General features: G+C 36.3%; 1 protein-coding gene across 11 annotated transcripts in view; it reads right to left on the bottom strand.

Moving 5' to 3' along the window:
* PSKH1 (protein serine kinase H1) overlaps nucleotides 1-23,087 on the bottom strand; it is a 72,891-nt gene that overhangs the window by 36,341 nt on the left and 13,463 nt on the right. For 9 of the 11 annotated variants that reach the window (XR_459482.2, XR_008914605.1, XM_007477209.2 and 6 more), the window contains exon 2: nucleotides 4,197-5,231. Coding sequence is in view for 9 of the 11 variants with exons in the window: in XM_007477209.2 (XP_007477271.1) it covers nucleotides 4,197-5,144 (948 nt within the window). In the remaining 2 variants the exon portion in view is untranslated. Of the gene's footprint in view, nucleotides 1-768; nucleotides 4,112-4,196; nucleotides 5,232-5,316; nucleotides 5,426-23,087 lie in introns of those variants that run through there. The other 2 variants (XM_056809061.1, XM_056809455.1) reach the window with 2 other exon arrangements.

Here is a 23,087-nt window from a genome sequence, read left to right as displayed (position 1 = left end):
TTTGATCCAGCACTTCACTTCTAGGTTTATACCCCAAAAATTTTATGGATGGGTCAAAAATCTATTTGTACAAAAATATTTCTAGCAGTACTATTTACAATAGCTAAAAAACAAAAATAAACCATATGCCCAGAAACAAGCATAGCTGAGTAAATCATGGTGTTTCAAAGTGGGAGGAACTCTCTCCATTAACAAAAATTGGCAACTGATCTGTAACTCAGAATCTTAGCACCATAAATTTAGAAGTCATAAGGCTCCTGGATGTTATGTAGTCTAACTCCTTCATTTTGGAGATAAGGAAACTGAAAGCCCAAAGAAGTTAAGGGATCTGCTCAAGGTTGTATCTGTTCATAGGATATTTCAAGTATAAATTAAATCCTAATTCTGTCCCTCTATCACTACATTACCTGTCACAATATCAATATATTAATAAGCCACAACAAACAATAAATTTGAAGAATTCAAACAAATATGAGAAGACATGAGGTGAATATTAAAAGCAGAACTTAAAAGTACATAAATGCAGACTAAAATGAAATAAATAAAAATAAAACCTAAAAACTAAATAAAAGTATACAAAAAGAAACAAAATTCATCTTAAATACAAAGGACAATTTGCTATAGTATTAAAATATCTCATTTCTTTTGACAATTAATAATAAGAATACAATTACATGCATGATCATTGATGATCAATTTTTAAAATTTATTTTCTTTCTTTTATCTTTGTTCATTTATTTGTTCAAAGTTAAAATAAAATGTATAGTTTTAAATTTTTAAATGAATGCCTAACTTATCATGCAGTTATATGGATAACAATTCACAAAACATTTTAAAAGGTACTTTGAGATTTACAAATCACTTTACTCGCAACTTTAAGTAAGTAGCATAAATACTGTTATCCCAGTTAATTTACCTTCTGTCTCTAACATCTTACAATCACAAATCAAAATGATCTAAGAAATACTGATAATCACTTCACATGTCAGGCACAAGAATCTCAACCAAGATGACACAGCAAAGTCCTAGGAAATTCTCTTGGATTTATACTTGTGGGAGGCGGGGTGGGAGTGCACTAGAAATTTTCAATGAGGTTAGTCTCAACTTCTAAGTATCACTTGATTTCTCAGTTTCAGGCTTCTTATCTGTAAAATAGGAATAATCTCCATCACACACAGTGTGTGTGTATCTATGTATATACACACAGAGAATTATGAGCAAATTACTTTGTAAGCCATGAAGCACTACAGTAATGTGAGTTGATCATAATTACTTATTATTTTATAATGGAATCAAGAAAGCTAGGTTCAAATCCTCAAGCTGTCAGAGGGTTATACAACTTGGCTACTTGAGATTGTACAAGTCTGTATGTAATCTCAGACAAAACACTAAAACTTCACCAAACCCTAAGATCCTCATTCCTAAAAATAATGACTGAACTCAACCACTAAGATCACTTCCAGGTAAAATATCTGATAAATCTAATCTGGGTACATCACAAATATGCATATCAGAACTTATCTTTTACTATAATCTGCTTTCCATGACATTACAAAGGTTTAGTCACCTTTGCAACAAAAATATATCAGAACCAGAAACAGCTTCTAGGTCTTCATCTACCATGTGATAGCAAAAAAGAAGGCAGCAGAGGGGACAGCTGGGTGGCTCAGTGTATTGAGACAGGCCTAAAGATGGGAGGTCCTAAGTTCAAATCTGGCCTCAGACACTTCCCAGCTGTGTGATCCTGAGCAAGTCACTTAAACCCCATTGCCCAGCCCTTACCGCTCTTCAAGGTAAAGGTTTAAAAGAAAAAAAAAAGAAAGCAGCAGAATTACTACATAAAGACTTTTGCAGCTTGCTTTCACTTGATGCCTGCAATAATATGTTGTATTGTTTTCCCTACATTTCAAATATCATTATGTATAATAATCTCTCTCTATCTATCTATCTATCTATCTCTATCTCTCTGTATCTCTTTCTCTCTGTATCTTTCTATTCTTTCTCTCTTCTCTCCATTCAGCTAACTAGGTTTCACAAACCTCATCCTGGGATTTCCATCATGGAAATACCATATTCATAAGGTTTCTTCTAAATAACATCCAATTTGTAATCAAGGAACATTGCAAATTTGGACCAGCTCTGGCTTTGAAGTTGATAAGGAAAGAGAAAGAGAGCCAGATTAGTTTTGTGCTTCAGTAGTCATCTGAGAAGTATGAATAACCTTGATGACTTCTGGAAGGAAATGCCATTCTGCCAGCTGGCTGAGGCAGAAGTAGGGGAAAGGCCTGTTAAAGCTTCCTAGTGTGAGGCAAGTCTCCAGGTCATGACCCTCACTCCCTGAACTAAAAAGGATGGAAGATTTCCCATTTAAGCTGACTAAACAACGACTTCTTCAAAGAAATCAGCAATGGCGGCATTAGGTCATAAAGAGCCTAATAACTTTTTACTGTCCTCTTCTCTAAGAAGGATTGAGGAGTGGAGAAAAAATGGAAAAAAAAGCAGACAAAACTAATTCAATAATCATTCACTGATACCAGGCATAATTCACTGTTGTAAGCTCAGAATGTCAAAAGGACCAATTCACAGCTTGAAGAGGACAAAGAGTAATAAATAATTGGATGGACTAAAATCCTGTATTCTCTGAGCAAGGGATCTGCTCATCTATCAAAAGAATATTTCAGAGACTACTGCCAAACCAACCTGAATTACTATTAGCAAACCCAAAGGTAGGACAACTTCCAATCCCAAACATTCTCTCTGAAAACCTCAATACTTTGATTTATCTTTGGTCCTTGGAGTTCTGAGTTTAGAATCGAAAATGAAGCATGACAGCTGTCTGTCCTGGGAGCCAAGCTTATTGTTTCCTTGGGGAAAGTAAGATCAAGTTGACAAAAAAAAAAAGACTGCCAAGAATACACAAAAGATCATTTTTCAAATATCCACTAAAATTACTGTAGTCAGAGCACTAACTTGGGTTCAAATAGGACCTAATATCTCTCCCTAAGTTTCTGAGGTAAACATCCCTACTCATTCATGATATGCACACTGACTTAAGAAAACTTTAAAAAACAAAAATATAAACCTTGGCCCATCTGACAACAGCAAAAACCTCCTTTTGGTCTTTCTACCTCCAAAGGCATCAGAATCAACAGTGGATTGCATGTAGGACTCTGAATAAGGATTTCAGAAGTACCATACAAATCACAAAATTCTCAATGACACTATTCAGTGAAATGGTCAAATTCTAGCTAGCCTTTAAAGCTCATCTCAAGTCCCAAATCTTTCATGCAATCTTTCCTAACTACTTTAGTCCTTCTCTTCTCAACTCATACAGGATTCATACATAAAGGCAACAAAGTCGGTAGGATGCTGAAACTGGAATCAAATTGGGTTCAAACCCAACCTCAGACACTTAGGAGCTACTTGAGCCTGGGCAAGTCACTTAACTGCTGCCTGTCTCAGTTTCTTCATCTGTAAAATAAGTTTCATAATAGCATCTACCTACCAGGATCAAATAAGATATTTGTAAAGTGCTTTGCAAACTTTAAAGTATCATTATTATTATCACTATTACATAATCTAATACCTAATAAGATAAGTGCTATATTGTGCTGAGATTACCTAAAGCTCTACATTGATGTCAACTATGTTCATCTTCTCTTTGGATAAAATTTGGGTTTGGGTTCCCTAAGGACAGAAATTGTGTTTCAATACTACTTTTGTTTCTACCATGGTGCTAGCTAGCCACTGGGCTTAACATATAATAAGGACTCCACAAATGAAATACTTGCTGTTTGGATAAGAGATCATCCCTCAGCCTCAGAGAGAAGCAAAGAGAAGACTCTTAAGAAAAGATGCTTAAGAAAGCCCATAGAGATGATATCCTTGAGCAGGAACTGCAGGTTATGCTCACTAACCACCTTAGCTCTCAGGGTTAAAAATATTTTTTAAAACTTATATAAAAGAATTCATATCACAACCTAGACCTGCCTGTTTTGCTTTCTCTTCACAATAGCCACAAATGTTCTAGGAAGAGGAATGCATGAAGAGGAAGGCTTTTGGCACATACAGGGGATGAGATGGAGTGGGGGATGTTCTCTCCAAAGGATTCCTGAGAAGCAGAAGACAAGAACAATGATCATCTTCATGAATGTCAGGAGAAGCCTAGTTGGTGCATCCATAGGCACCATACTCACCTCCCCTGAGTAACTATACTTCCCCTTTAGGATCTGCCGGTAGAGTCTTGAGCGGTTGTCATCTTCAAAAGGCATAGTTCCACTCAGCAGGATGTATGATATGACCCCCAGGGCCCACATATCCACAGAGTTAGTGTAGGGCTTCCTGACCAGTATCTCTGGAGCAATGTACTCTGGAGTGCCACAGGTAGTCTTCATAAGGCAGTCATCCCCTTTTTTCCGGGCACTTGCCAACCCGAAGTCAGTGATCATAATCTTAGAGTCTGTGCCTGGATGATAATACAGCAAGTTTTCTGGTTTCAGATCCCGATGTGTGATACCCAAAGTGTGCAAGTACTTGACACCATCCAGCACCATCTGCAGAACCCGGGTGGCATCCCTCTCAGTAAAGGAGCCTTTGGCAATGATCCGGTCAAATAGTTCTCCTCCAGTGGCTAGCTCCATCACCATGTAAACACGCTCCTGTGTCTCAAATACTTCAATGAGTTGGATGATGTTAGTATGGCGAACCCGTCGCAAGACACACAGCTCAGACTCACACACTTCCCTCCCTTCTCGGTACTTTGTCTCAATCATCTTAATGGCATAGGGTTGTTTAGTGGCTTTATGCTCTACTCGAACAACTCTGCTGAAGCTGCCCCGTCCAATCAAGGCCTTAATATCATATTTAGCGGTTACTCGCGGATCAAATTTGGCCCTGTATTTGGCCACTCTGGTCCTTCGGGGCTCATGAGGCTCCATGTGACTAGCCAGATGAGTTCCTGGATATGGTTGAATGTGATAAGGGGGTAATGGGGATCCAGTTTTAAGGGTCCCAACACCATCATCTTTGATGAAATGCTTGTACACATCAGTCTTATGGCCAGTATAAGGCTCAACCTTTTTGACCAGATCCAGTTGTACATCCTTGGGAGGCTCAGGAAGGACCTTACTTGTCCCACAGCCCATCACGGAAGGGAACTAAGCAGCCACGGAGGCATTCTCTCAGGTCAAGGACAGCAGGATCTGCTGTGCAAGCTGTGTCTCTGTCTACACCTAGACAGAAGAGAAACAAAGATGATCAAAATTACAAAATCCCAGAGTTTAAAGGGGCTTCAAAGATCACATAATCAAAGCGCACCTTCTTGCCAAGTAGTCTTTCTACAACACTCCTGACAAACAGGCATCCAAACTCCATTAAGAGATGATCCAGGAGGCAGCTGGGTAGCTCAGTGGATTGAGAGCCAAGCCTAGATATAGGAGGTCCTAGGTTCAAATCTGGCCTCAGACACATCCCAGCTGTGTGACCCTGGGCAAGTCACTTGACCCCCATTGCCTATCCCTTACCACTCTTCTGCCTTGGAACCAATACACAGTATTCATTCCAAGAAGGAAAGTAAGGGGAGAGAGGAGGAGAGAGGAGAGGAGAGGAGGAGAGAGGGGAGGGGAGGGGAGAGGGAGAGGGAGAGGGAGAGGGAGAGGGAGAGGGAGAGGGAGAGAGAGAGAGAGAGAGAGAGAGAGAGAGAGAGAGAGAGAGAGAGAGAGAGAGAGAGAGAGAGAGAGAGAGAGAGAGAGAGAGAGAGAGAGAGAGAGATGATCCAGCAAGATGGTGGCTTAGAAGGAACAGAAATTCAGACCTCTGAATACCCTTCCTTACCGATCACAAACTGAATGCTCCTAGGGGACTGAAAATCAAACTTAACAACAAGACAGAGTCAAGGAACCCTCCTACTGGACTTAATTCAAAAGGTATGCCCCCTGAAAAGCCGGAATCTGAGAGCACTCGAGTTTAAGGGGAAGACAGAAGGAAGGTCCCCAGACCCATCCCCCCTCCCACCCAGAACGCTGAGACTCCAGCAGCAGCAGGAACTTCTGGGTGGGCAAAGGTGCTGATCTGGAGGGTGTACCTTGTGGACAGGGCTGTATCAATTTCAGAGCATCCAACACAGACGGCGGGGAAAGAGCTAGAGAGGGAGCATAGACCTGGCAGCTTGGCCAGAGCTGTGGAGATCCTCCATATTTGCTCCAGCCTTCCAGGAGGTTTTGGACTCAGAGCACAACCAGCCCAACTAAGCTGAACTTAATCCCATCAAAAGTCTCCAGAATTCAGAGAAACCCACGCTCCACACCCATCCTCATTGACTGCTGGACTTTAATCCAATCAAAAGCCTCCAGAGGACAGGGAAGCTCAAACCCCCAACAACCCTCCCCCAAAGACTACACCGAGAGATCTTCTATTAAAGCTCCAAGAGGGGAGACTAACAGAAGCCCCCAAAACCAAAAAAATGAGAGGAGCAAGAATACAGACAAATACGGGGAGCAAAGAAGGGGTGAATATGAGCAAACAATAGAAAAAGAAGAAAGAAACTACAATAGACAGCTTCTATTCAGCAAACAGAACAGAGGGGGAGAGATCAGGAAATGAGAAATCATAAATCCCAGCAAATTGGATACAGGCTGTGAAAGAACTCAAAACACAATTAAGAGAGGCTGAAGACAATTGGGAAAAGAACTTAAAAATTAAGATAAGTCATCTGGAAACAGAGGCACTTGAACTAAAACAAGAAAATAGTGTCTTGAAAGCCAAAATCAACCAGCTGGAAAATGAGGCAAAGGAGATGAAAGATGAGACAAAGGTGATGAAAGTTGAGGTAAAGAGGATGAAAGATGACCTTCAAAGAAAATCAGACCAGAAGGAAAAGGATGACCAAAAAGCCAGGGATGAAATCCAGTCTTTAAGAACCAGAATACAACAACTGGAATTAAGTGACCTCACAAGGCAGCAGGACATTATAAAACAAAATGAAAAGAATGAAAAAATTGAGGAAAATATGAAGCATTTCATTCACAAAACAGACGATTTAGAAAATCATTTGAGAAGAGACAATTTAAGAATCATTGGTCTACCAGAAGACCATGACAAAAGAAAAATCCTGGACATAATACTACAGGAAATTATTCAGGAAAACTACCCCGATATCCTAGAACAAGAGGGAAAAGTGGAAATTGAAAGAATCCACAGATCACCTCCTCTATTTGATCTACAACTGACAACACCCAGGAATGTTATAGCCAAATTCAAAAACTATCAGACCAAAGAAAAAATATTACAAGCTGCCAAGAAGAAGTCATTCAGATACCACGGAACCACAGTGAGGATAACACAGGATCTGGCTGCATCCACACTGAAGGATCGAAAGGCACGGAATATGATATTCCGGAAAGCAAGGGAACTAGGTCTACAACCAAGAATCAACTACCCAGCAAAACTGGCTATATTCTTACAGGGGAAAGTATGGTCATTTAACACAATAGAAGAATTCCAAGCATTCATAAAGAAAAGACCAGACCTGAAGAGGAAATCTGATGTCCAAGCACAGAACTCAAGAGAATCATCAAAAGGTAATTTTAAAAGAGGGAAAAAAGAAAAACAAAACAAAACAACAAAAAATTGTTTTAGGAGACTCAATAAGTTAAAATGATATGTATCCCTATGAGAAAAGAGGTCATTGGTAACTCTTAAAAACTGTTGCTATCACCTGGCCAGCTAGAAGAATTACACTTAGAGGGAACAGTGACAAACTGTATAGGATGAAAGGACAAGACACAAATAGGTATATAGATATATGCATGCATAAATACATATACATATGTGCGTGTGTGTGTGTGTGTGTGTGTGTGTGTGTGTGTGTATCAACTAGAGCTAAAAAAAAAGAGGTTAATACTAAAAGAAATGGGGAAAAAAAACAAATGGGGGTAAATTTATATGTCACAAAGAAGCTTATGGTGGGAGGGGGGAGAACATCAATACACCGGAACGGTAAAGAGGTTGGAGATAGGAAATACTCAACTCTTACGTGCTTTGAAACTGACCCAAAGAGGGAAGACCAATCATTTGATTGGTCTTGGGGCAGAGAATAGATTTGCGCCCTATAGGGGAGTAGAAGGGTAACAAACAGACTGGTGGGGAGGGAAGCAGTACAAGGGAGGGGGGGAATTTTAGAAAGACTATAGGGAAAATAAGGGGGGAATAAGAAGGGAGGGGGGTAGAAAGGGAAGTAAAATAAGGGTGGGAACTAGGGAGACTGATTATAAACAAACATTGGTATAGAAGGAAATAGTGAAAGAAGAAAAGGTAGAACCAGGAGTAGAAATCAAAATGCTGGGAAATACACAGCTAGTAATCATAACTCTGAATGTGAATGGAATGAACTCACCCATAAAATGCAAGCAAATAGCAGAGTGAATTAGAATCCAAAACCCTACCATATGCTGTTTACAAGAAACACACATGAGGAAGAAAGATACGCATAGGGTGAAAGTAAGAGGATGGAGCCAAATCTACTGAGCAACAACTGATAAAAAGAAGACAGGAGTCACAATCATGATATCTGACAAAGCCAAAGTAAAAATAAATCTAGTTAAAAGAGATAGGGAAGATAATTACATCCTGATAAATAAAAGGCAGTATAGACAATGAGGAAATATCTGTACTCAACATGTATGCACAAAAAGTCATAGCATCCAAATTTCTAAAGGAGAAACTAGAGGAGCTCAAGGATGAAATAGACAGAAAAACTATACTAGTGGGAGACCTGAACCTTCCTCTATCCAAACTAGATAAATCAAACCAAAAAATAAATAAATAAGAGGAATGAAAGCTTAGAAAAATTAGTTAGTAGACATGTGGAGAAAAATAAATACGGACAAAAAGAAATATACCTTCTTTTCAGCAGCACATGGTACATTCACAAAAATTGACCATGTATTAGGGCATAAAAACATTGCAAACGAGTGCAAAAGGGCAGAAATAATGAATGCAACCTTCTCAGATAATATACAATGAAAATAATAATTAGTAAGGGTACATGGAGGGGTAAATAAAAAATTAATTGGAAATTAAACAATACGATTCTCCAAAACCGGTTAAAGAACAAATCATAGAAACAATTAATAACTTCATTGAAGAAAATGACAATGATGAGACATCCTTTCAAAACCTATGGGATGCAGCCAAAGCAGTACTCAGGGGCAAATTTATATCCTTGAGTTCATATATTAACAAATTAAGAAGGGCAGAGGTCAATTAATTGGGCATGCAAATTAAAAAACTAGAAAGCGAACAAATTAAAAATCCTCAGATGAAGACTAAATTAGAGATCCTAAAAATCAAAGGAGAAAATAAAATTGAAAGTCAAAGAACTATTGATTTAATAAATAAGACTAGAAGCTGGTACTTTGAAAAAAACAAATAAAATAGACAAAGTATTATTCAGTCTAATTAAAAAAGGAAAGGAAAAAAACAAATTGATAGTATCCAAGATGAAAACAGAGACCTCACCTCTAATGAAGAGGAAATTAAGGCGAATCATTAAAAACTACTATGCACAATTATATGGCAATAAATATGGCAATCTAGGTGAAATGGATGAATACTTACAAAAATATAAATTGCCTAGACTAACAGAGGAAGAAATAAATTAGCTAAACAATCCTATATCAGAAAAAGAAATTGAACAAGCCATCAAAGAACTCCCTAGAAAAAATCCCCAGGTCCAGATGGATTCACAAATGAATTCTATCAAACATTCAAAGAACAACTAATCCCAATATTATACAAACTATTTGACAGAATAAGCCAAGAAGGATTCTACCAAATTCATTTTACAACACAAACATGGTATTGATCCCAAAGCCAGGCAGGTCAAAAACAGAGAAAGAAAACTATAGACCAATCTCCCTAATGAATATAGATGCAAAAATCTTAAATAGGATACTAGCAAAAAAACTCCAGCAAGTCATCACAAGAGTTATTCACTATGACCAAGTAGGATTCATACCAGGAATGCAAGGATGATTCAACATTAGGAAAACTATCTGCATAATTGACCATATTAACAAGCAAACTGATAAAAATCACATGATTATCTCAATAGATGCAGAAAAAGCCTTTGATAAAATACAACACCCATTCCTATTGAAAACACTAGAAAGTATAGGAATAGAAGGGTCTTTCCTAAAAATAATAAACAGTATATATCTGAAACCATCAACAAACATCATCTGCAATGGGGATAAACTAGAAGCCTCAATAAGATCAGGAGTGAAACAAGGATGCCCATTATCACCCCTATTATTTAACATTGTACTAGAAACACTAGCAGTAGCAATTAGAGAAGGAAAAGAAATTGAAGGTATTAAAATTGGCAATGAGGAGACCAAGCTATCACTCTTTGCAGATGATATGATGGTCTACTTAAAGAATCCTAGAGAATCAACTAAAAAGCTAGTCAAAATAAACAACTTTAGCAAAGTTGCAGGATACAAAATAAACCCACATAAGTCATCAGCATTTCTATATAGCTCTAATCCATCTCAGCAGCAAGAATTAGAAAGAGAAATTCCATTTAAAATCACCCTAGACAATATAAAATACTTAGGAATCTATCTGCCGAGACAAACACAGGAACTATATGAACACAACTACAAAACACTCTCCACACAATTAAAACTACATCTAAACAATTGGAAAAACATTGATTGCTCATGGGTGAGACGAGCTAACATAATAAAAATGACAGTCCTACCCAAACTAATTTACTTATTTAGTGCCATACCCACTGAACTACCAAAATACTTCTTTACGGAATTAGAAAAAAAAACATAACAAAGTTCATTTGGAAGAACAAAAGATCAAGGATATTCAGGGAAATTTTGAAAAAAAAATTCAAAGGAAGGAGGACTTGCAGTCCCAGGTCTCAAACTATACTATAAAACAGTGGTTATCAAAACAATTTGGTACTGGCTAAGAGACAGAAAGGCGTATCAGTGGAATAGACTTGGGATAAATGACTTCAGCAGGACAGTCTATGATAAATCCAAAGATCCCAGTTTTGGGGAACAAAACCCACTTTTTGATAAAAACTGCTGGGAAAATTGGAAGACAGTATGGAAGAGATTAGGTTTGGATCAACACCTCACACCCTACACCAAGATAAACTCAGAATGGGTGAATGACCTGAATATAAAGAAGGAAACTATAAGCAAATTAGGTGAACACAGAATAATATACTTGTCAGATCTTTGGGAAAGGAAAGATTTTAAAACCAAGCAAGAGCTAGAAAAAAATCACAAAATATAAAATCAATAATTTTTATTACATCAAATTAAAAAGGTTTTGTACAAACAAAACTAATGCATCCAAAATTAGAAGGGAAGCAACAAATTGGGAAACAATCTTCATTACAAAAACCTCTGACAAAGGTCTAATTACTCAAATTTATAAAGAGTTAAACCAGTTGTACAAAAAATCAAGCCATTCTCCAATTGAAAAATGGGCAAGAGACATGAATAGGCAATTTTCAGTTAAAGAAATCAAAACTATTAATAAGCACATGAAAAAGTGTTCTGAATCTCTTATAATCAGAGAAATGCAAATCAAAACAACTCTGAGGTATCACCTCACACCTAGCAGATTGGCTAACATGACAGCAAAGGAAAGTAATGAATGTTGGAGGGGATGTGGCAAAGTTGGGACATTAATGCATTGCTGGTGGAGTTGTGAATTGATCCAACCATTCTGGAGGGCAATTTGGAACTATGGCCCAAAGGGCGCTAAAAGACTGTCTGCCCTTTGATCCAGCCATAGCACTACTGGGTTTGTACCCTAAAGAGATAATAAGGAAAAAGACATGTACAAAAATATTCATAGCTGCGCTCTTTGTGGCGGCAAAAAATTGGAAAATGAGGGGATGCCCTCCAATTGGGGAATGGCTGAGCAAATTGTGGTATATGTTGGTGATGGAATACTATTGTGCTCAAAGGAATAATAAAGTGGAGGAATTCCATGGAGTCTGGAACAACCTCCAGGAAGTGATGCAGAGCGAAAGGAGCAGAACCAGGAAAACATTGTACACAGAAACTGATACACTGTGCTACAATTGAATGTAATGGACTTCTCCACTAGTGGCAATGCAATGACCCTGAACAACTCGGAGGAATCTTGGAGAAAAACCACTATCCATATCCAGAGGAAACACTGTGGGAGTAAAAACACCAAAGAAAAACAACTGCTTGAATACATGGGTTGAAGGCATGTTGTTGGAGATGTAGACTCTAAATGAACATCCTAGTGTAAACAACAACATGGAAATGGGTTCTGATCAAGGACACAAGTAATACTCAATGAAACTGCATGTTGGCTATGGGAAGAGTGGGTGGAGGGGAAGGAGGGAAATAATGTGATTATTGTAACCAAGGAATAATGTTCTAAATTGACTAAATAAACTTATTCAAATGGGGGGAAAAAAGACGACTACTAGATCTGTATCGCAAAGAGATTTTTTTTTTTTTAAGTGAAAAGGACCTCTCTGTACAAAATTATTTATAGCAGTTCTTTTTTGGTGGTAAAGAATTGGAAATCAAGGTGATGTCCATCAATTAAGGAATGACTAAACAAGTTCAGGTATATGAATACTCTTATACTACAAAAATGATAAGCAGAATGATTTTAGAAAAAATCTGTACTTACTTGAATTGATGCAGAGTGAAGTGAGCAGGACCAGAACACTGAATACAGTAATAGCAATACTATATGATGATCAATCATGAAAGACTTGGCTATTCTTAGCAATACAATGATCCAAGACAATTCTGAAGGATTTAGGATGAAAAATGCTGTGCATTTCCAGAGAAAGAACTGATGGAGTCTGAATGCTGATTGAAGAGTATTATTTTTCACTTTATATTTGGGGGGAGGGGTTGGGATTTTTTTGAGTTGTGTTTTATATGTCTTCTTTCACATGACCAAAATGGAGAAATGTTTTACATGATCACACATGTGTAACCTAGATCAAATTGCTTAGGATGTCAGGGAAAGGGGAAAGAAGGGAGGAAGAGAGAATCTGGATCTCGAACTTTGGAAAACATTCCTTAAAAATTCTTCTAGGGGGCAGGTGGGTGGTTCAGTGGTTTGAGAGGCAGGCCTAGAGACAGGAAGTCCTAGGTTCAAATCTAACCTCAGATACTTCCTGGCTGTGTGATCCTGGGCAAGTTTACTTAACCCCCATTGCCTAGCCCTTACCACTCTTCTGTCTTGGAATCAATACATAATATTGGTTCTAATGTGGAAGGTAAGGATTATTATAAAAAAATTCTTATAACATGAAATTTAGGGGGTTGGGGAGAAAATAAAATATTTTTAAAATAGGGACTTTCAATGATGGAGAACTTAAACCACAAGTTCAGTTTTAGGGGCCCCAACTCCATCATCTTTGATGAATGTTTATATATATATCAGTCTTGTGGCTTGTAGTAAGCAAAGAAAGATTGCAAAAAACAAAAAACTTTTAAACCAGATCCAACTGGACATTCTTGGGAGGCTCAGAAAGGACCTTGATTGTCCCATAGCCCACCAAGGAAGGGAACTAATTAGCCAGGCAGACATTCTCTCAGGTCAAGGCTAGCAGGATCTGCTACACAAGCCGTTCTTATTCCTTTGAGAAGCATCTTTCGTTCCATATTTTCTTAGAAAATGCAAATCTATAACTTCCACTTACTTTATTTACCTTATTTTTCACCATGGAGTTAAGCAGGACAAAGTTAATCCTTTCTACGTGAAAACCCTTCAAGTTTTGAATAAAGAAATCACTGCCAGATTCTAGTTTTTTTCAATTGCCAAGTTTTTTTTTCCAACCTTAGCTTTTTCAACTAATCCTTCTATGGCATAACCTCCAATCTTTTGCCTTTCTATAGATGATCTTCAAGGAAAACTTTTTTCTTAAAAGATGGGACTATCATCTATTTCATCCAAGACACTACACTTCTCTTAATATAGTCTAGAAGAGTATTACTTTGTTTTTTGATATTTCTTTTTTATTGCTGTCTTGTCACTTTGCTGAGTTATACTGCATTTTCACTGCACTAAAATCCAGATCTTTCACATATGAATTAGTTCAACCACGCAGTTCTCATCCTATTGACTTTTTTAAACAAAGTGTGGCACTTTACATGTATTCCTATTAAAATTCAGTCTTATAAGATTAGATGTAGGAGTCAGGAGAAATTATTTCATTGATCCATTGTTGTTGTTTTTTAAACAATACTCACTCCCTAGTGACTTCTTTGCTCATACTCCCCAACCCCAGAAATTGAATCCTTTCTTTTAATAATTAAGTAAAACTGGGGCAGAAGTGATTCTGCATCATCTGAAGTAAAAACAAAACAAAACAAAACAGGAGTAGTAATTATGATCTCAAAGAGCAGAAAGCAAAAATAGATCTAATGAAAAGAGATAAGGAAGGAAACTAAATCTTGCTAAAAGGTACCACAGAAAATGAAATAATATCAGTATTAAACATATATGAACCAAATGGTATAGACTCCAAATTTTTAAGGGAGAAATTAAGTGAGCTTTAGAAGGAAATATACAATAAAACTACACCAGTAGGGGACTTCAACTTCCCCCTTTCAGATCTAGATAAATTAAATCAAAAAAAAAAAATAAGAAATAAGTAAAGGAAGTGAATGAAATTTTGGAAAAGTTAGAACTAATAGATCTCTGTAGAAAATGGAATGGGAATAGAAAGGAATATATCTTCTCAGCAATACGTGACACATACACAAAAACCAACCATGTATTAAGAGTGTGATAACTTCACAACCAAATGTGGAATAAATGCATACTTTTCAGATCATAATACAATAAAAAACTATAATCCATAGAAAGACAAATCAAAAATTAATTGGAAACTAAATATTTTAATTCTAAAAAAGGGATGGGTCAAAGAATAAATTACAGAAACAATCAATAATTTCATTAAAAAGAAAGACAATGAGACAACATATCCAAATGTATGATACAGCCAAAGCAGTTCTTAGGGGAAAATTTATATCTAAATGCTTTACATCAATAAAACAAAGAAAAAGCAGACCAATAAGTTGGGCATGCAATTAAAAAAACTAGAAAAATAACAAATTAAAAACCCACAATTACATATTAAATTGGAAATCCTAAAAATCAAAGGAGAAATTAATAAAATTGAAAGTAAGAGAACCATTGAATTAAAAAATAAGGGTGGCAGCTGGGTAGTTCAGTGGATTGAGAGCCAGACTTAGAGATGGGAGGTCCTAGGTTCAAATCTGGCCTCAGACACTTCCCAGCTGTGTGACCCTGGGCAAGTCACTTAACTCCCATTGCTTAGCCCTTACCACTCTTCTGCCTTGGAACCAATACACAGTATTGATTCTAAGAAGGAAGGTAAGGGTTAAAAAAAAAAAGAATAGGAACTAATTTTTATGAAAAGAAAAAAACATAAAGTAGATAGGTCATTGGTAAATTTGATTAGAAAAAGGAAATAAGAAAATCAAATAACCAGTATCAGTAATGAAAAAGGTAAATTCACCACCAAATAAGAGGAAATTAAAGCAGTCATTAAGAGCTATTTTGCCCAATTATAAACCAATAAATCTGACAATCCAAGCAAAATGGATGTGTATTTAAAATAATATAAATTGCACAGATTATCAAAAGAGGAAATAGAATACTTAAATAATCTTATCTCAGAAAATGAAGTTGAACAAGCAATCAGTGAACTTAAGAAAAAATCCCTAGGGCCAGATGGATTCACAAGTGAATTCTATCAAATATTCAACAAAGAATTAATCCCAACACTATAAATTATTTTTAAAAATAGGCAGAGAAGGAATTCTACCAAATTATTTTTATGACACAAATATGATACTGTTACCTAAACCAGGAAGAACAAAAAAAAAAGAGAAAGAAAATTATAGACCAATTTCATTAATGAATATTGATACAAAATTTTTAAATAAAATACTAACTAGCAAGGGGAATACAATCTATCACAAGGATCATTCACTATGACCAGGTGGGATTTATATCAGGAATGCAAGGCTAGTTTAATATTAGGAAAACTGTCAGCATAATTGATAATGCCAATAACCAAACTAACAGAAATCACATAATTATTTCAACAGATGCAGAAAGAACCTTTGACAAAATACAATACCCACTCCTAGTAAAAAACACTATAGAAAGCATATGCATAAATGAGCTATTCCTTAAAATGATAAGTAGTATCTACCTAAAATCATCAGCAAGTATCATCTGTAATGGTGAGAAGTTAGAAGCTTTCACATAAGATCAGGAGTGAAGCAAGGATGCCCATTATTAATACTATTATTTAATATTGTACCAGAAATGCTAACAGCAGTAAGAAAAGACAAAAAATTAAAGTAATTTAAATAGGCAATGAGGAAACTAAACTATCTCTCTATGTAGATGATATGATGGTATTGGTATCTGATATTGGCTAAGAAAAAGAATGGTGGATCAATGGAATAGATTAAATATACAATATGCAGGAGTAAATGACCGACCCCAGCTTTTGGGATAAAAACTCCCTATTTCACAAAAACTGCTGGAAAAACTGAAAAACAGTATGGCAGAAACTAGACAGAGACCAGTATCTCACACCCTATGCCAAGATAAGGCCAAAATGGATATATGATCTAGTTCTAAAGAGTAATACCATAAGTAAATTAGGGGAACACTGTGAATTTTAAAACTATTCCGCCCTAATCAGACCATTCTTTAGAAGATCTGATTTAGCTATTTCCTGATCAATAACAATGGAGATACTTGGAATAACAGAATCAAGTCCTGGAAACTACATTCTCCACCCTACCCAGTTTAGCAAGATTTTGAAGGTCTGCATCAAACTCAAGATTTAATTATTTGAGGAGATGGCCTTCAACAGACATGTGCAAAAAAAAGACAGACCTCTGGGCTGTCCTAAGCCAAGCTAAGTCCTCATTGATACAGATGAGTCGCAGAAAAGTGATGTAAAAATGTCCATATAAGGCACATCACTTCCTGCCTCTTTCTCTTTCCCTGGAGAGGCGACTCTGGCTGGCAGCGTGCTAGGCGTTCTGACATCTTGGGAGTGGTGGAAGTTATTTGTCTGGGTTTTGGCGGTGAGTTTTGTCCTTGACCTGATTCAGGCATCTCAGCTGAGCCCCTTTTGGGGTTCAGGTTGATTCCTTCCTCCTTCACACTCCAAACCCTTACTTTCTAGATCTTCTAATTTTCCTGACAGGTATCAGCCAGGCAGGGGGAGAAATCCTTCATCCTTTCCTTCTCCCTTCTTCTTAATCTTCTCCACTATATCAATTAAATCACCATAAAATTTGGCAACTGACTTGGATATTTTATTATTTGGGTTTTTCATTAGGATTTTTATAAATAAAACCCTTGGCAACCTAAATTAATTTTACATTCAGTCACAGCCATAATTTTACCCTTTACAACATAGAATAGTTTATCTGGCAAATCTATGAAGGGAAGAATTTATGGTCAAATAAGAGATAGAAAGCATTATAAGAAATGAATAATTCTGATTATATTAAGTTTAAAAGGTTTTGTACAAACAAAACCTATATAACCAAGATTAGAAGGGAAACAACAAATCAAAACTATCAATAATCAGATGAAAAAATCTTCTAAATCACTCTTAGAGAAAAGAAAATAAAAACAACACTGAGGTACCACCTTACATCTATCAGACTGGTCAATATAATAGTAAAGGAAAGTGATAAATGTTAGAGATGAGGTGACAAAATTGGAACGCTAATGCATTGTTGATGGAATTGTGAACTGATCCAACAATTCTGAAGGACAATTTGGAACTATGCTGGGGATCCTGTAAAACCACTACTGGGTCTGTATACCAAAAAGATCATAAAAAAAAAGGAAAAGGATCTATTTGTACAAAAGTATTAGAGAAGTTCTTTTTGTGGTAGCAAAGAATTGGAAATTGAGAGGCTATCTATCAATTTAGTAATGGCTAAACAAATTGTGGCATATGTTGGTGATGGAATATCATTGTGCTATAAGAAATGATAGGATTATTTCAGGAAAAACTGGAAAGATTACATGAACTGATAAAAAGCAAACTAAGCAGAATCAGAAGTAAAGTACACAGTAATGGCAAAATTGTATGATGATCAACTGTGAAAGACAGCATTATGACGATCCAGGACAATTTTGAAGGACTTATGACAAAGAATGCTATCCACTTTCACAGAAAGAATTGTTGGGAGTCAGATGCAGATCAAAGCATACTATCTTCATATTAGTTTATTTAGTTTTATTTTGGGGTTTTGGTTTTATAATGATCAATATGGAAGTATGTTTTGTATGATAATATATGTATAATCCAAATCAAATTGCTTACCATCTCTGAGAGGGATAAGGGTTGAGGAAGGGAGAGAATTGATTTGAATCTTATAATTTTGGAAAACATATTCAGAAAACTGTTCTTACGTGTAATTGGGAAAATAAAATACCTTTGAATGAAAAAGAGAAAAGAAAAAACAATTAAGCAAAATAAATCAAGACAATTGCCATGCCTGAAAATGTATGTACCTCTAGTCTACCACTTCTCTATTAAAATGTGGGAAGATATTTCAGCCCATTATCCTAATCCTGACACTGCTGGCCAATATGTTCGCTTTGTGTCATCAGCAAAAAGAAATGTCCAGCTACAGTGTCACCCAAGGGAATTCAATTTAACAAACATTTAATTGTTTAATATGTATAAGGTACATTATATATTAAAAGCTGGAGATACAAAGATTTAAAATGACAGTTTATATTAACTAGCTCAACCACTCTAGAAAACAATGTGAAACTATGCTATAAAAAGCTATTATTCTGTGCATACCCTTTAGCCAAGAGACCAAAAAAAAAAAAAGAGGAAAATCACTCATGTACAAAGAATAGGAAATTGAGAGGATGTCCACCAATTAGGGAATAGCCAAACAAGTTATGGCATATGGATGTGATGGAATACTATTGTGCTGTAAGAAATTGTGAAGTGAACAGTTTTTTAAAAATCTGTAAAGACTTGTATGAATTGATTCGAAGTAAAATAAACAGAATCAATAGAATAGTTTATACAAAACAATAATGTAAAATAATCAACTTTGAAAGCTCAATAATTCTGTTCAACATGATGACCCACCATAGTTCCAAAGGACTCATGATGAAGTAAGATATCCAAATCTAGATAAAAAGGTCTGATGAACTCAGAGTGCAGATTGAAGCAAATTTTCTCCTATGTTTTTTTTCTTTTTCTTGCTTTTCTGAGGGATTAGGGAACATGGCTAATGAGGAAGTTTGTTTTACAAGACTATCCATATTTGTAAAGGGTACTTTCCCCCTTTGTCTTCTCAATGAGTAGAGAAAGGGGAAAGTAGAGAAAGGGAATTTGGAATTGAAAATTAAAAAAAAAAATTTAAATGACAGCCCCTTCCTTCAAGAAACTTTCAGACTAATGGAGTCAAACTGTAGTTCAACATGTAGAATTTTACTTAGCCATTTCCCAGGATCATATTTGTTCTCTATACAGTAGGACCTCAATTTATTTAAACTCAACACACCTGAATTCAGGCATATGAGACTGGCGATTGAAAACGTGAAAGCAAAAAAAAATACATGAAATAAAAAAATTTAATTATGTGCTAAATCTGTGCCATTTTCCCAAGCACAGTAAAGTCTCACAGCAATTCACCCAATCACTTTCATTGTCGCTCTGAGAAGCATTAGTATGAGTCATTATATTGTTCTGGGCCAAACAATAACTCCCATCAGTCTTTATCCTAAGTCCTCAATTGTAACAAGTCATGTCCCAATCTGAGCAGTGTTTCTCTTTGTTTCATTAATGTTATTTAGTTGTTAATAATGGCCCCAGAGGCATTAAGAAGATATGGGGAAAGTGGGGGCAAAGAAAGGAAAAGGGAGGGGGGAACCGCGATAATACTAAGATTAAGTTCAAGAAATAGGGGGGGAATCAATAGAATAACCTTTCCCATATAAAGATACACATGGGAAGGGGAGGGGAAGAACTCTCATATGAGAAGGAGAGGAAGAGAGCGTGAAGTGGAATTACTTAAACCTTACTCTCAGTGAAATCAAATCTGAGAGGGAAGAACATCTAGATCCAGTGGGATCCTGAATTCTATCTTATCCATTAGGGCAAGAAAGAAAGAAAAATCAAGGAGGGGAAGGGGGGAGGGAGTACAAAAAGGGAGGGAAGGAGAGGGGGGAGGGGAAGGGAGCATAAAAAGGGAGGGGCTAGAAAGGGAAGCATCTCAAGGGAGGGGACTAGGGGGACTGACACTTTCTCACTGGTTCAAAAGAAGAAGGCTAAAGAAGAAAGGTCAGAACTAGGGGAAGATATCAAAATGCCAGCGAATCCACAAATAACAATCATAACTTTGAACGTGAATGGGATGAACTCACCCATAAAACGCAGACAAATAGCAGATTGGATTAGAACCCAAAACCCTACCATATGTTGTCTTCAAGAAACACATATGAGACGGGTTGACACTCACAAGGTTAGAATTAAAGGTTGGAGTAAGACCTTTTGGGCCTCAACTGATAGAAAGAAGGCAGGAGTTGCAATCATGATATCTGACAAAGCCAAAGTACAAATAGACCTGATCAAAAGGGATAGGGAAGGTAAATATATTCTGCTAAAAGGAAGTATAGACAATGAGGAAATATCACTAATCAACATGTATGCACCAAATGGTATAGCATCCAAATTTTTAATAGAGAAACTAGGAGAATTGAAGGAGGAAATAGACAGTAAAACCATATTAGTGGGAGACTTGAACCAACCACTATCAAATTTAGATAAATCAAACCAAAAAATAAATAAGAAAGAGGTAAAAGAGGTGAATGAAATCTTAGAAAAATTAGAATTAATAGACATATGGAGAAAAATAAATAGGGACAAAAAAGAATACACCTTCTTTTCAGCACCACATGGCACATTCACAAAAATAGATCATACACTAGGTCATAGAAACATGGCACTCAAATGCAGAAAAGCAGAAATATTAACTGCAGCCTTTTCAGATCACAAGGCAATTAAAATATTGATCGGCAAGGGTACATGGAGACCCAAATCAAAAATTAATTGGAAATTAAATAACATGATACTCCAAAATCGGATAGTTAGAGAAGAAATCATAGAAACAATTAACAATTTCGTTGAAGAAAATGACAACGGCGAAACATCCTTTCAAACCTTATGGGATGCAGCCAAGGCAGTACTTAGAGGAAAATTCATATCCCTGAGTGCATATATTAACAAATTAGGGAGGACAGAGACCAAGGAATTGGAAATGCAAATCAAAAAACTTGAGAATGAACAAATTAAAAACCCCCAGAAGAAAACCATACTAGAGATCCTAAAAATTAAGGGAGAAATTAATAAAATAGAAAGTGACAGAACTATTGAGCTAATAAACAAGACTAGAAGCTGGTACTTTGAAAAAACAGACAAAATAGACAAAGTACTGGTTAATTTAATTAAAAAAAGGAAAGAAGAAAGGCAAATTAATAGCATCAAGGATGAAAAGGGGGATCTCACCTCCAATGAAGAGGAAATTAAGGCAATCATTAAAAACTACTTTGCCCAACTATATGGCAATAAATATACCAACCTAGGTGATATGGATGAATATTTACAAAAATATAAATTGCCTAGACTAACAGAAGAAGAAATAGTTTTCTTAAATAATCCCATATCAGAAAAAGAAATCCAACAGGCCATCACAGAACTTCCTAAGAAAAAATCCCCAGGGCCTGATGGATTCACCAGCGAATTCTATCAAACATTCAGAGAACAGTTAATCCCAATACTATACAAACTATTTGACATAATAAGCAAAGAGGGAGTTCTACCAAACTCCTTTTATGACACAAGCATGGTACTGATTCCAAAACCAGGCAGGCCAAAAACAGAGAAAGAAAATTATAGACCAATCTCCCTAATGAATATAGATGCAAAAATCTTAAATAGGATACTAGCAAAAAGACTCCAGCAAGTGATTAGAAGGGTCATCCACCATGATCAAGTAGGATTTATACCAGGGATGCAGGGCTGGTTCAACATTAGGAAAACTATCCACATAATTGACCACATCAACAAGCAAACCAACAAGAACCACATGATTATCTCAATAAATGCAGAAAAAGCATTTGATAAAATACAACACCCATTCCTACTAAAAACACTAGAAAGCATAGGAATAGAAGGGTCATTCCTAAAAATAATAAACAGTATATATCTAAAACCATCAGCTAATATCATCTGCAATGGGGATAAACTAAATCCATTCCCATTAAGATCAGGAGTGAAACAAGGATGCCCATTATCACCTCTATTATTTGACATTGTATTAGAAACACTAGCAGTAGCAATTAGAGAAGAAAAAGAAATTGAAGGCATCAAAATAGGCAAGGAGGAGACCAAATTATCGCTCTTTGCAGATGACATGATGGTCTACTTAAAGAATCCTAGAGACTCAACCAAAAAGCTAATCGAAATAATCAACAACTTTAGCAAAGTTGCAGGATACAAAATAAACCCACATAAGTCATCAGCATTTCTATATAATTCCAACACAGCTCAGCAGCAAGAACTAGAAAGAGAAATCCCATTCAAAATTACCCAAGACAAAATAAAATACTTAGGAATCTATCTCCCGAGACAAACACAGGATCTATATGAACACAACTACAAAACACTTTCCACACAACTAAAACTAGACTTGAACAATTGGAAGAACATTAACTGCTCGTGGGTAGGACGAGCCAATATAATAAAAATGACCATCCTACCCAAACTCATCTATCTATTTAGTGCCATACCCATGGAACTTCCAAAAAATTTTTTTACTGATTTAGAAAAAACCATAACAAAGTTCATTTGGAAGAACAAAAGATCAAGGATATCCAGGGAAATAATGAAAAAAAATACAAAGGAAGGGGGTCTTGCAGTCCCAGATCTCAGACTATATTACAAAGCAGCGGTC

Source organism: Monodelphis domestica, chromosome 1 (assembly GCF_027887165.1).
Source record: "Monodelphis domestica isolate mMonDom1 chromosome 1, mMonDom1.pri, whole genome shotgun sequence".
Taxonomy (NCBI): domain Eukaryota; kingdom Metazoa; phylum Chordata; class Mammalia; order Didelphimorphia; family Didelphidae; genus Monodelphis; species Monodelphis domestica.
This window is presented reverse-complemented; position numbering and strand designations above follow the sequence as displayed.